Source organism: Globicephala melas, chromosome 2 (assembly GCF_963455315.2).
Source record: "Globicephala melas chromosome 2, mGloMel1.2, whole genome shotgun sequence".
NCBI lineage: Eukaryota > Metazoa > Chordata > Mammalia > Artiodactyla > Delphinidae > Globicephala > Globicephala melas.
The window spans coordinates 137,706,147-137,721,805 of record NC_083315.2 but is presented as its reverse complement, the minus strand read 5'-3'; the positions used below and the strand labels follow the sequence as shown (position 1 = coordinate 137,721,805).

At 45.8% G+C, this 15,659-nt stretch overlaps 1 protein-coding gene across 1 annotated transcript in view; it reads right to left on the bottom strand.

Annotated features, from left to right (window-relative positions):
• The window catches only part of PRKCH (protein kinase C eta), a 220,270-nt gene that overhangs the window by 71,434 nt on the left and 133,177 nt on the right, over window positions 1–15,659 (bottom strand). Inside the window, exon 9 of the mRNA XM_030855165.2 lies at window positions 15,453–15,626. Coding sequence (XP_030711025.1) covers window positions 15,453–15,626 — 174 coding nt within the window. The remainder of the gene's footprint in view (window positions 1–15,452; window positions 15,627–15,659) is intronic.

Below are 15,659 nucleotides of genomic sequence, written 5' to 3'. Positions count from 1 at the left end.
CAAAGAGGTGACAGCAGAAAAGCACCCCTGTGAGGAAATCTGATTGCACCATGCCTGAACTGGAAACAACTTGAACTTAACCACATTAAGAATGATTACAAAGTCTTCAAGGAAGAAACAAGGAGAGGGAATCGAATGGCTTTTTGTTTGTTTGTTTTGTTTTTAATTTATCATTTTGTGCAGCCCAGAAGATATGCGAAGTTAATTCAATTACCCAGCAACTCTTCTGTCAAGCCCACAGGCATGGTACATCCTATCTGAGCTCAGAAGCTAGTCTTTGGGAAGGTGAAATACGTCTCCAATATAACAAGCCCTTAGGAGCTTGCATTTTAAACCTGGAGGGACACACAGTTCTTTCCAAAGACCAAGTGTTCTCCTGGCAAACTGGATACGTTACGGTCCTCTCTTATAATGAAACTCGACAAGGCTCATTGGCATATGTACCAGATGAGGGAAACGAGGCAATCGAACCTGCAGGTCAACATCCTGTGAAACATCTGGGCCAGGATGGTTTTTTTTAAGCATAAATAAGCAGCATACGATCAGGGATATAGCAAAGTTGGGGCACAAGTCCTCCCTTCCTGCTGGAGCCTCCTTTGGCGTCTCCGGTCCACACACATCCTGCCCAGTATCACAGGGCTGGCTGTGCTCACTTTGTGCACTTGGTTGTGTTTTCTCTGGAGGACCCGAAACCTTTTAAGGCAAAGTCCAGATGCCAAATGATGTATCTCTAGTACCACCGCCCCCGGTGCCTGGACTACGGTAAGGTTTAATAAACCCTTGAGGAACTACCATAGCAGGAGACCATTTTTGTTTCCTGATAAAATTTAAACGAGATTAGAAAAGTTGGAACAAACCGCCAAGACTAGTTTTACCCGGCCAGTTTGTGGAAGTCAAGTGCAAAGAAGTGAAGTGTCTCGTCCACAGTTAAAACCGTTCGTGAAAGAGTTCAAGAGAGGCAGGTCTGCTTGACGCCACTCCACTTCCCTTTATTTATAAAGCTCTGGTTTTTCTGTTTATAAAAGTAATTACATGTTCTTCCTTCAAATGTAACTACAAAGTAAATACATGGAAAATTGAGAAAATAAAATCACCTGTAATCCTGACACCCAGAGAGAGAAGTCTAAACACAAGGAGAAACAAAACTATTTATGGCTTTTAGCATCTGAAGAACTGCCGATTTTAGAGCACCTAAGATATTTACAAAGTAATTTTAACTACATTCGATTTTCCCCTTATGTCCGAATTATACTTAACACTTTATAGCATGTTTAAAGAACAGAAAAAGAGAAAACAAAAAAACATACCCTTCCTTTTTCACTTACATTACATAATATTTCCTGATGTACTTAGTCATCAAAACCATGATTTTTTTTAACAGTTGCGTACTATTCCCCATGCCATTTCTATGAAGTCCTACAATTAGCTGGATTTCTGCTTACGTTAATGAGAATAAGAGACATGGTATTAACAGTCTAGTCACTGTCCTATGATAAAGATCATTTTTATTAGCCTGGAAAAACAGGCATCTCTGAAAGCAGATTATTACGAACTGGACATGGTTTTTAAATTCTGAATGTAGATTCCCAAAGAAGATACCTTAGGTGATTATTCACTTAAAAAAAAAAAAAAAAGGTTTGGTCACTTAAAGGTATGCAGGATAGGATTCCTTTAAATCATTATTTCACATAGTACATTCTTTTTATAAAGATTTTGGTTTCAGCATCAAATAGGAACAAGTCTATTGAAGATATTTATGGATTTAGTTTGTATAGGGCTACAGAATAAAGAGTAAAATAAAGAGTAAAAATTCCGTTATGCCATTTCACTTTAGATTCTTTCTCATGACAGAGGTTCCTAAACTTCGCAACTTGTTAAAGAAGATTTCATGTCTCCCTTTGATCTGTGGATCAACTAGACATTTCTTCCTCATGGGAGGACATTCTGGGTTATAGCTTTCTGATTAAACATTTTGCCAATTAGGTAAGTATCAAGTCTGGCCAAGAATATTCCGTATCTGCCTCAAGATGATGCCTGGCAACCCACTGGCTGAGAGTCTGTTCCTTCCTCTGCTCTATGGTGCTGCATGCTTGCTGAAGTTTCTGTCTGGAATGTGCCTTCCATGTGCTATTTTGAGTTTGAGACTTCCAGTGTAGCCACAACATCATTCTTCTCTGGCCCTCTGGCTGGGGAATGAGATCCCCTACAATCTCTTCCCAGATCCTTTTTGCAACGTGGGCAAAATATGGATCTCCACTGTCCACTGAGGAAGAAAGATGCAGACTTTCCTGTAAAGGTAGGGAGACCCAAGTAAAAGAGACACAGCTCTAATAAGATGAGGGGCAAAGTGATCAGAAATAGATGAAAAAGTTTACCCAGGGGAGAGGACACTGTGTTACTTTCGTCGAGAAGCTTTAGCTGGTGAAATGAAGTGTGATGGGCCCTTCAAACCCCAAGGATGAGAATGGTGACTAAGGTGGCCACACAAACAACCACATCCCCAATCCAGTGGATAGCTTTGAATCCCTTGGTGAACGGACTTCATCTCGGCACTTGATGGCTCCTCCGAAGAAACCACTTCCTCCTGATTCTTCTTTTTTCCCCCTACCTTTAACCTCCCTTACTTAGAAATCCCTCTTCAGCCTTCCTCTCTTCTCCTTCTATAAACGCCTACTGACATATTTTAAATGACAGTTTCTACTATGCCAAGTGGATACTGACACTAAAATCCACTCCCCATCTGAACAGTGTTTCTGAGCAACATCTTACCGCTGGATTTTCTGCAAAACAAAAACACAACAAAAAAACCCAAAACATTTATTCCGTTCCCCCAGGCTCCCAGCTGGTCAGAACTCTCGCTACTCCTCTCACTCTTTTACTCTAAAAAGTCCTATCAATTCCACCTCCTATGTGTTTCCTTGACTCCATCCCTGTGGCTGCTGCCTTGGAGTAGGAAGGTTCAGCAGGCCAGTGGTTCAACAGCCTTACCAGGGCTGCCCCCCCAGTCTCCTCTCTCTGCAGACAGCCACCTGCAGCCCTCCCAAAATGCAAAGCTTAGGTTGCTCCCTGCCAGTTCCTTTCACCTCATGATTGAGTCTAAACTCTTCAGCAAAGGATGTCTTCTTTCCCTCCCTGTATTTCCTCTCCTGCAATCCTGCTACATCAAGTTATTTGGGGGTTCCTGGGCACATCGTACAATTTCAAGCCTCTGTGTCTTTGCACTGCTATTACCTGTCTGGGAGGCCCATCCCCCTTCTGTCTCTGTAGGGCTCCTGTTCATCCTTAAAACACAGCTCAGACAGCCCCTCCCATGCAAGGCCTTTCCAACCTCCCCAGGGACCAAGCTATGACTGTCTTCTATCACACAGTGATAAGACTTATCTGTGTTTAGGAAGACCCTTGCCTGAAAGCAACAAAAGGGCAGGTCCACATTTTGTTCTTCCTTATGCCTTCAGTCCCTGGCACATAACGTCCCTGGCTCAGGAAACATTCACTGAATTGAATTAAAAATGCAACGTAGACACAATATTACCATTCAACGTATTAACAGGTAATGTCTGTGGTGGCTAGGATCTACTTTTAATATGTAGAGACCACTCAGTTTTGCAGATAGCCTCTAAGGTATCTATCTTAAGCTGAAATGGCATTCCCATACATGGGAACAAAAGAAAGAAAACAGCAAGTCCGCTTTCCCCAAAGCGCACTTGTATTGCTACCAGCACATTTTTATACACTGGTTGGGAAATATTTCTTAAAGCTTTATCTCTGCTTGTAAATTCCAGTCATATGTACCACACACAGGATAAGAATCTGACTCACAGAGAGGCACCCCTTTAAGACCAGAGTGGTGACGATGATTTTCATAAAATGCCACTCATTCGGTGCTTTGTTGGTAAAGTGGACATATAATCATTAAATGCCAAAACACGAGAAGCTGCACTATTTGTATTGCTTGCTTTCTAACATAACCCATTTTAACTATATGCTCACTGAGCTTATCTTTTGTTCCTTAGATGCCCCAGGCTCTGACACTCAGCGTGCTGTTTTTTTATTTATTTATTTTTTATGAGTATAATTGCTTTACAATGGTGTGTTAGTTTCTGCTTTATAACAAAGTGAATCAGTTATACATATACATATGTTCCCATATCTCTTCCCTCTTGCATCTCCCTCCCTCCCACCCTCCCTACCCCACCCCTCTAGGTGGTCACAAAGCACCTAGCTGATCTCCCTGTGCTATGTGGCTGCTTCCCACTAGCTATCTACCTTACGTTTGGTAGTGTATATATGTCCATGCCTCTCTCTCGCCCTGTCACAGCTCACTCTTCCCCCTCCCCATATCCTCAAGTCCATTCTCTAGTAGGTCTGCGTCTTTATTCCTGTCTTACCCCTAGGTTCTTCATGACATTTTTTTTTCTTAAATTCCATATATATGTGTTAGCATATGGTATTTGTCTTTCTCTTTCTGACTTACTTCACTCTGTATGACAGACTCTAGGTCTATCCACCTCATTACAAATAGCTCAATTTTGTTTCTTTTTATGGCTGAGTAATATTCCATTGTATATACGTGCCACATCTTCTTTAACAGGACAGCTGTTAGGAGTCCCCAAACAGGAGCTCTGTCTGTCTACAAACTCAGAAAAAAAACAGAGATAATGCTTATGTCTTTACAAAGAAGATCTGTCACATTTTCTTTGGCCTCTGTGAAAAGGCTAGTGATCCAGCCTACTTGACTTCCCATATCTAGGCTGGACCACCAGACACTCATGTAAGGCACTGGTTTTCAGCTGGAGAGATTCTTCCCCCAGGGAGCATCTGGTCATGTCTGGAGACTTTTTTGGTTGTCGTAACTAGGGAAGTGCCGCCGGCACCTGGTGAGCAGAGGCCGGGACGTTGCTAATCCTACAACGCACAGGGCAGCTCCCTCCCCTCCTGTGACAAAGGGTTATCCTGCCCTCAATATTAGTAGTGGGCAAATGATATCACATTGTACAAATACGGGATTTAAATTTTTTTAACTTATTTTTTTAAAACCTTTTTTACTGGAAAGGTTGAACATTCGCCAGTCATTCAATTCCTTAAACTACTGACCTGCTGGTGAAGGTCAAGGTCTTGGAGGTAAAGTTCTGAGCAATGTGGAGGGAACGTCCTGCTACGGATCTGCCCTGAAGCCAAAGTAAGGAGGGGCAAACCGAGTTTCTGAGCAGGCTCTCACTTCTGCAGGTTTCCAGAAGAGGAACCTGAACCAGTCTCTAAGTCCAGTTCTCTACCTTGTTGGTTGTGGCTCACTTATCTTGAACCGCCTTCCACCACTGGTGAGACACACGCTAGTGCAGAAGGTCTGGGCTTGTCGTGGGCACAGGCTAGTTCCCACTTCACAAGCAGACTATGGGTCAGTGCTCCCTGGGGGTGAGGAGAGGAAGGAAAAGGACAAAGGCACTTCCCACGCGGCCACCGCACAGGAGCAGGAAAACACGTATGGGTGGGAGGGGAGCAGTTTTGCAGGAAGGGCTCTCCTCTTTTGTTTTGGTTGGGAATTATACATTATATCATTTTAACGTTGAAAATATCATACACAATGAGAATGGAATTGAGACTCTGGGAGGAGTTCCAAGACTCGCTTTGTGAGACCTAAGCAATACATCATTACAGACCATCCTAAAGAAATGGGTAGGAGTGAGCTCCAAATACAGCCGGCTCTTTTGCTGTGCAAATATACTAAAAGCTGGACGCCTGCACTGAAAGGAAACAGGAACTCCCTGGGTGGTCCCAAAGGGGCTTGCCAGAGCCCGCCAGTGGAGCGGGAAGGTCTGCTGGTGAGACAGCCAAGGTGCTCTCTGACAGTGGAAGGCTGGACGAGGAACCCTGCACAAGTCAGTCTCGACGGCACTGATAGGGGGGTGGGGGCAGGGAATGAGACCAGTCTTTCCAGAGGGATAAAGAACACTGTGCCAGTTACAATGGTGAGCATGGGAAGTAAGCCTGCTCTTCCATGACGCCTCCTGCTTTGGGCCCCAAGCCCAGTGGTGCTACAGAACCCATCGCCGTCCCTGCCCCCAGGAATCTCCATCAGGTCTTCAATTCACTGCACCACACAGGCATCCACATGCAAATGCAACTTCAATACAAGCCCCGCAGACTCTCTTCTAAGCGGATGGCTGCTCTGAGCCTGTCCTAAATGGAAATCCCAGAACTGCTACCATGACCAGCCCACCGTGGAGGGTCAGCAGCTGACTCTATGTTACGAACAGGCTGCTCAGGCCCCCGAACTCCCCGGGAGGACACCGGTTCCGTGAGGGAAGGGGCCCCTCCTTGCTCCGTCCACTGCTGCATCCTCAGGGCTCACCCGAGCCTTCACCCTGAAGGAACTCTGTGCACATTTGCCAAATGAATGAACACCCTTGATCTTCACCTACTGGTGGACAAGCCTCTGTCACTACAAGTCGGCTAAGCTGATAGTGACTGACGGGGCTGATTCTGTCCTGAGGGGCCCCGGATTGTTCTGGGGCCTAGTGGAGATGGGCGCAGCTGGGTTCTAACCAGTGATGAAGCAATTATAGAAAATGCAAGTATTTCAAAACTAGGAGACGTTATGGTCTGTGGTTTTCACCCAGACCAGTTGGGTTTCTAGACTGCACGATTCTGGGTTCAGGGTAAGGGGGACCCACTCCAGCCACCCACAGGTGTCGTGTCAGGCCCTGGCCTCAAGGTCCCAGTTGGTCCTGGCAGAGGCCAACCCAGCTTCCCAGAGAAACACCCGCAGGCCACCCTCAGGTGCTGCTGGTTAGACTGTTAGTTTGATAGTCATTCTGGTTGCCCTTCTGAGGAGAGACTGGCCTGTAGGTAAAATTTTCCCCCAGAGGCCAGTCCTCGTTTTCAGCTACCTTTCCTTTGGTAGCATGGAGTAAACACAGCCATTATACTGTCTATGCCATGCGTGTGAATCTCCTCTTCCCAGCTAGACTGAGGATTAAAAGCACTGCTTCTCCCCCTAGCCCTCCATCAGTGTGATCCCGGACTGGCTGACTTCTCACTCAACTATTTGGTAGAAAGCCCATCCCCTTCTCATGCCTGGAGCCACTCCTGGCACCTCAAGCCCAGTGCTTTAAAACAGGGCCTGCTGAGGCGGGAGTATCTATAGTTTGGCAGGTTCCCAGGCACAATCAGGGAAAACCGTAACCAAAACTCACTGCCACAAAGCCTCGCCAGTCATCGGGAAGCACAAGGGCCGCGTCTGACCCTGGCCACTCTCAGATAAGTCGACGGAAGTGACACACAATTCACGAACCGCCTTACAACCACGGAGGCGGGGAGTCCAGGCCATCTCTGGGTCATCGGTGTGGATGACAGCTAGTGACGAGGCCAGTTACAGCTGAACAACCTCAAAGGAAAACACATGGCAACCCTTTCAAGCCCTTTGGTCACACCAAGTGTTCTGGCAGTCCTCCCTGAGCAGAGACAGCCAAAGGAACAGCAAGGACTTCGCGTCCTCCTATTTCCCATTCATTTTCCCGGCCCTACTGAGTCACAGATAGTCGGGGAGCCGGGAAGCCTCCGAGGACAGAAGCAAAGGTCCTAAATCAGCCTCCCAGAAACGCAGAGCCCAGAGATGGCCTATGTGCATTCTCTTCCCATCTGGAACACGATTAATAAGTTGGGAACATGCCCAACTGGGAAACACCATGTTCTGGTTCATTTTCTATTTTGATCTGAGCCAAAGGCAAACTATACCAAATGACCCATAAGCGGCCCATAAGCAGACCAAATGGTGTTTATGGCACTCACTGCTCAGGGAAAGGAGGAAACCCAGTTCCAAACAGGGACGAGGAAATGGCCTCTCCTTAGGTATTTTATAAAAGGCCACAAAACTGTATGTTGTGAAAAACTGCCTTTACTCCTGCCTGATGACACTCTCCTCAGCTGTACACACTGCAGAGAGAGGATACTTCTCTTTGTGCCATATTAGATTATTGAAACTGGACGACCTGGTTAAGAATCCACAGACTGACTCCTGCTTGCTGTGTGATCTGGGGCAAGTTCTTTAACCTCTCTGGACCTCAGTTTCCAGACCTTTAAAATGAGGATAATAGTATCTATACCCCCATGGACTGTTTTGAGTATTAAATGAGATATTTCATTCAACAGCTATTTATGGAAATACCGAATTGTACACTTGTCTAGACACTGGTAGTGAACACGAGCACCCAGAATATGCTAGGGTCTCGGTGAATAGTACCTGCTGCTGCTACTTCATCCTTCACCCACCCCTTCTGCGAAGCTGGCGCAGTGAGGCGCCAAGAATCGACCAGCTATGTGACGTGTTAACAGAGGGCTCTTCCCCTTGCCCGGGATGTCGCTGTGATTTAGAGCGTAGCGGGTAAAGCTGTACCAGGGGCCAAGTGGCCAAGCTGCCGCTTCCAGATGCTCCCTGCACACCGGGAAAGGGAATGAGGGCTGGAGGGGCTGCAGGGCGGTTGGGTGTGCAGGGCTGACTGCACCTCCCACCCCCACCTGAACGAAGTCCGTGGGGGGGTCCCTATTGGGAGGCATTTCTGCCAACAGGTCTGTGACAGAAGGGCACAGGAGGTGCTTATCTGGGAAAAAAAAAAAAATCCAAGGCAGGGGACCTTCCTCAAGACAAGGGGACTATTAGCTAAGTCAAGATGAGAACTCAGGGCTCTCCTGTTGAAGGCTACAGTGTAGTGACCTCCTGATGAGATTCTGAAAGATGCATTCCAGGGCCACACGACCATCCTGCTGCCTAACTCTTCTGTCTGTCTGTCTGTCTGTCTGTCTCTCTCTCACATGTACACCCCTTTGCTAATATTTAATATGACGATGGAGACAATAACCCAGAGAAAAGACTGTTTCCCTGCACCCATGCTGGCAGGCGATTTTCAGACATATTTTAAGTGTGATTTAAGTGCACCAAAATCAGTTTGCACCGGTTGTGTAAGCTGACAGCACTTAGGTCACAAGATTCCTAGCCGCCCTACCCTTCAAAGGCTGGATTTCTGCTTTGTTGACCGACACTGAGTGGCAGCTTCTTAGGGAAAGCAATGCCCCTGCCAGGAGCCCCAGGTGCACTGCTTCGCCGACGACCCCTGCAGGTGACACCCGAGGACACCCCATCAGTAGGGAGGTGAGAGCACTGGGCTTCTGTCCCTGTAAAAGGAGGTTTTGTGTAATCTGTCCCCCGTCCCTCGCAGGGCAGCAGCTCACAAATGCAAACAAGTTCTCTCCCAAAAACCGGGCTCGTGGACCTGACGCGGCCGGGGTAGTGCCGACGAGAGGCAGCTCTTGGGCACCAAGCACAGTGTGTCTTATGTTTTCCAAATGGAAGCCTTTGCTCTAACAAACTGGGTCTCTGAACAAAGGCTAAAGCATCTGACCAGTGTTTACTCTGCCACTCCCCCTCCTGCTGCTGCTGCCTCTTTGTTCTTCCTGGTCTCGGCCCTCAGCACTCAGCCAGGGCTCCAGGAGAGCCAAGGAGAGCCCCTGGGAGCTGGGGGTGGGGAGACCCGGAGCCTAGGCCATAAATGCCAGCAGGCTCGGCTGCCGGCACAACAGTCACTGATTAAGATGAAAGGCGTGTGAAGTGAATTGAACCTGAAAGAGCGGGGAAGGTGGCCTACACCAGGCCGGCAGCCCAGACCCTGGGCCCTGCTCCTTTCATAAGGCCTCACTCCTCCCACCCTCATCCACAAAGAAACAGAAACACATTGCAGAAACTGACAAACGAGCAAAGAAGAAAAAGATCATCCCTAATTCCACAACCTTCATAACAGTCCCTGGTAGTTTACTGGCATCATCTCCTTTCAGGCTTTTTTTGGAGGAGGGGCCAGGTTTGCCACATTGCAGTCCTGGGTGAAACCTGATATAGATTCACGCCCCTAATCATCATAAATTCTGTACTGTTTCCCGGCTTCCCATCTCCGAGTTCCACCATTTACTCTGTTAGATTTAGGGCAAGTAACTTAACTCCTTCACTTTAGCACTCGGCAAAATAAGGATAATTAATTGTACCCATCTTCTACGGCTGATGTAAGAATTATATGCAATAAATATTACACGTTAGATGCTTCTGACAGTAACACACGATGATCTAACTACTTAATATTCAATTATTTTTCTACTGGCTGAAAATCTTCATCAAATAGTGCATTGTTTAAGTAGACTCCTATTGCTGAAGGCTGAAGTTGTTTCCAATATTTTCCTCTTATAAATAATGCACTGAAAGTTAAACATCTTTATGCATAACATTTATTTTATTCTTTACGTTGTTTTCTTTGGCTAGATTATCAGCAATAAAATCAACAGATCCAAGAGTATATGCATTCTTATAAGTCTGGATCCAGGTTATCAAATTATTCACAAACGATTAGGATTTACAGTGCTTTCAGAAATTTATGAGGATGCCAGTGGAATGATATACATGCAAGTAACAAGCATTATATTGAAAAAATCGGGGCAGTAATTCATGGGCTCATAATTCTATGCAGCAAACGACAAATTATCTAATATTTGAAATTTGCTTATCTTTTTGTTCTGGCCAAGAACAAAAGGAGTTTCAAAATGCCTACTTTGTGGGTGTTTACTGTCACCTCCATGTGGGGGTCTGTGCTGGCCCCTGGGAAGGCACAGGACATCTTTCTGGTGTGGGAAAGGAGGCGGTCATCATAACACCGAGTTGCCGTGCATGTAGCAACAGTGTGTCTGCATTCTCGCCTTTGGTCCTCACAGCAATCCTGCTTTCATCTCAACCATGAGACCTTGAAGGCTCAAAGGAATTTTAAGGTGGTTGCAAGCCATTCAGACAGAGGAAAACAGAGCTGGAAGAACTTAGGTCTTCCGTTTCCAAAGGCAGAGCTGTTTCCATATCAGCAGGTTGGAGGTGAGTCAGGGCAGACAGGAGGGGCTTTAAGCAGATGCTGAACCAACAACCTCAATGCTGTATAAGACACCAAGTGGACGGAGCCAGGCTGCAGAGTCAGCCTGACCCAGAGATAAACATTGTCTCCACCACTCCCAGCCTAAGGGGTCCTCAGCAAGTTGCTCCCTTTCTCCTGGGCCTCAGAGACACGCATTCTGCAGGGCTGGACGGCAAGTGGACTGCCGTCTCTGCCAGCGTCTTCACAGTGAAGTGACACATTGCAGACTAGCATCTCACTTCAGAGGCCAGGGCCTGCCAAACCCAGTTTTTAGCTAAAAGTACTTTTTAGCTAAAAGTAGTCATTTACCTGCTTTAATTTCTCATGGTAACTAACATTTTCTGTTCTTTATAGTTAGTTTTTCAGTAGCAAATGGCGATAGTGACTGAGGATTTCTGACAGATGGACAGATGCAGAGAGCAAATGCTATGCATATGTGGAGTCTGATACCTTGCAAATCCGAGAGAAGGCTTAAACTACAGCAAAATGGAAACTGTATATCTCTATCTCAGCATGAGAAAAATGCACTTGGTTCTTTTAAGTTGGTTCTTACCACTTTATCCATTAGACTTAGGGCAAGGGAAAATTCCCATTATCCTTTGCTTTGGAGACATCTACTGTAACACACAAATTTTAACCCCAAAGTCAGCTCCTGTCTCTCTGGTGCAGAAATAAAAAGCACCTTGCGGTAACGACTGCCACCTTGTGGCCATATATGAAACTGTCACTAGGAAAAATAGATGGCCCATGTTAAAATAAAGGCTTCACCGGCTGAACACTGTGGAAATAACATGTGGACACTAATATTTGGCGATACGGTAGAGTTTATATTTTCCTGGAAAATTTTGCATTGTGTATTCTATATTTATTGGTCTCCCAATCTGGTCCAGGTTAAGTTCTTTTCTACTACAACACCCTGTAATTGTTGGTAAGACCTCAGACTGCTTCCACAGAATCACGGGGATTTCCTTCGGTAGGTAAAGTCCCCTGGAGTTGGGTAGATGACGCTTCTTTATTTGTTCATTAGAGTAACTTGAAGCAGCCACTGCACAACCATGTCCGTCAACTGTTAATACCATCTAACCCAATGTCATAGAAAACCATCTGCACTTTGGCGCAGCCCTGGAAAGACGACCTGAGTATGGCCCTGTCCGGCTCATGGAATGAGGAGAAGGCAAGCCTGAAGCTCAGGCGGGTGACCAGTACCACCCATCAGTCTTGCCTTCTTCACAAGGGTGTTCTCACGCTCAGGGCTGTCACCCCACTCTTCTCCGGGAGAACAGCTGGATGAGGGCTGATGAAGGGCTTCAGGTGGACAGAGCACAGAGCATGGGAAATAGTGTTTTGGGGATACTCTGGGTAGCAGTGGAGAATGGGCAGAACCGGAGCTCTGAGGGAACCGTGGACCCGGAGATGGGAAGCAAGAATCGGGCAAGGTGGTAGGGGCGGCATGGACTCCAGGGACTCCAGGGACTCCAGGGCTCCTGGAGCCACCGAGGACTCTGATGAGGAGGGCGTGGCCTCAAAGAGCCTGGACCATGAGGGGCGGGAAGGAGTGCAGAGGAAACCGAAGCCCAAGAAGCTATTACTTGAACCCCAGCTCCTTCCAACGTACTCAGACAGCATGGGAGTGCACGCTGTGCATCCCCTTTCACACACCCTCCTGTCTCCCGGCTTGCAGTGTTCCCTGCTCCGTCCATTCCCTAAGCTGTACATGCGTCTTTGCCAGCACAAGGGACCCTTAAACACACGTGAACGCTCAGCCTCACTCACCGTCAGAGAAATGCCGGTTAGAACTCCAAAGACACCTTTTCAAAAATCTCTCCAACCACCAAAATGATAAGTAGCATGCCATGACAGGAGGGTGGGGGAAATAAGCCTTCTCACACATGGTTTGGGAGTAGGAATTTAGAAATACAGCCAGCAAGTGGTAAGAGCTTGGGCTCAGCAGTCAGACTGAAAACGTCTGCCACTTGGAAGCTAAATTTCTTCCTGCCTCAGTTTGTTCATCTGTAAAATGGGAGTGATGTTAACAGAACTTACTTCATGGGATTACTGTAAGGATTACTGAGATAATACACATAAAGCACTTAGAACAGTGCCTGGTATTCAAATGATAAAGTGTTAGCTATCTTTAACCACGATGGGGAGAGAGGGCCAACTAGATAAAATTATAAATGCATCTACTTCTGACAAAGCAGTATCACTTCTAAGAGTGTATCATATAGAAATCATAGCACAAGTACCTAAAGATAAAAGTACAAAGAGACTCACTGCAACTTTGAAATAAAAGTCTAAGTACAGCCTAAATATATAGCAATAGGAAACAAGTTGAATAAATTGCATCATGTTCTTAAAATGGAATAGTATGTAGCCATTAAAAATGACGCAGCCAGGTATATACAAATATAAGACAATCTCAAGATACATTATTACATTTTTTCAGAAAAATAAGGAGAATGGGGATGCAACTTACAATATGGTGACTACAGTTAATAACATAGTATTGCATATATGAAAGTTGCTAAGAAAGTAGCTCTTAAAGGTTCTCACCACAAGAAAAAAATTCTGTAACTGTGTGATGATGGATGTTAGCTAGACTAATTGTGGTGATCATTTTACCACATATACAAATATCAAATCATTATTTTGTACGCTCAAAACTAATATAATGTTACATGTCAATTATACCTCCATTTTTTTAAATGTGTAAATTTTGCGAGATGCATTACAGAGATTTACTTCCTTAATAAAACCGTTTTGGATTTTTTTTTCCCTTAAAAAAAGGATACAGAATGGTGGACAAATACATACTATCATTTGTGCTTTTTAGAAAAATAAATATGGATGCATATATGTGGTGTGTGTGTATACTTTTGGGTGCAAAAAAACTCTCTGAAAGGCTACACTTGAAACTAGTAATAACTGTTCCTTTCAAAGAGAGGGTATGGTTACTTGGAGGATGCTTATACTACCTATTGCAAAAAAAAAAAATAAAATGGTTTTTAATAGTTAAAAAATGCAATCTGATATGTCATTCCTCTGCTTAAATGTCTTCCATTTGTTCTTAGCACTAAAACCCTAGCTCCTTTAACAGCGCCTACAGCGGCCTGGGCTACTTCTGCAGCCTCAGTTCTCACCAGGCCCCTCCTCAACTTCACATTTTATGCTCGTGAGCTTTATTTACACCTCCTCTTCCCGTTTACTAGTAGATCCATGCCTGAGCTGTTTAAACTTTATTGCATATTCGCTTTCATTCTCTTTGCCTGACGAATTCTGACTGGCCCTTCTGGTTCCGGCATAGCTGTGACTTTCCCTAGAAATGCATCGCAGCATCACTGGACCAGGTGGGACGCCCCCATCCTGCTCCCATCACACCCTTTACATCCCTGATGGTAGCAGAGGCAAGGGACATGTCCTGAATTCTCTTTCAGAATGCCTTTGACAGCAAGAAGATCAAGAAATATCTGTGCCAGACCCTCTTGCTGCCTTCACAGGAGCCCTCTTCCCTCTCCACTGACAACAGGAGCCCAGTTCTGAGCCCAACGCTAAATGGGCTACAGAGTGTCCTGCCCCAGGGGATACGTCAAGGTTGATGCGAGTCAACCATGATAAAGCAGCTTATCTTGACTCGATATTTGCTCTTCCAGCCTCCTTTGCAGCTCAGGGTGAGCCTGTAATTCAGGTCTAGGAAAGATTTTTCTCTCCTTGATAAAAGGAGAGTGGTCCATGAAGCCCTTCTGCCTCTGTCCCCCGAGCTTCCTGCTTCGGATGCTGTCATATGAGGTGTGATGTTTAGGGCTGTGGCAAATACCTTGAGACCCACGGGGAAGAGATGTCTGAGGTCACTGAGCAACTAATCCAACCCTAACATCGCTACTGTCAGACTTCCCAAGAAAAAAGTCTGTACTGATGAACTAAACTCATCCTTCCTGTCTGTTGTATAAACCACTGTCAGTCACACGTTCTGTTAACTGCAGCCCAAAGCATTCTTAATTGCCCAACATGATGGGATAGACAGAATCCCACAATCAGTCCACAGGATCAAGCAAAGGGTCCTTGACTGAGGCCGGGAGCAATGCCCTGGGACATTACAAGTCAAGGTGCCCCCTTCGGGCCTATCCTGGTCTGAACTCTTTTCCCCGGGTCAGAACCAGTTCAGCATTTAGCAACAGAGCTGAGGTTAAAGTCACCAAAATAAGCAGTCCCTGACGTTTACTGTATTCTTCGACTTCTGCAACCTTCACTCTGCTAGAGAAGACTTATGTATGAAGACGTTTTCAATCTTAGGACACACAACCCTCCAAGTGATCCCTCTCCAGGACAGCATGAGAGGAAGGAAGCAGTTAGCTCATTGGTTCTTGTCATCAGAAGTCACTGGATACTTCAAATGACCCTACCTTAGGTGTCCATCCCCCCAAAGTTTCTAATACTCTACTTTATGAAATCTTCAACATCTGTGAGCTCAGCTTTTGAAGAAAGGAGGCCACTGAGGCAGTGAAGGTGGGTCATACTTACAGGGGTCTGAAAGCAGCAAAACAACTGAGTGAGGAAGGGGTGATTGCGGGCCAAAGACAGGATCCTCTTCTCTGTCATGGTGCACTCCACATCGTCATCTTGCAGGATCACGTCCTTCTTTAGCACCTTCACGGCATAGAGGTCTCCTGTTTCTTTTATTCTTGCAAGCATCACCTATGGCAAAGCAGGAGGAGGGAGCGTGAGAAC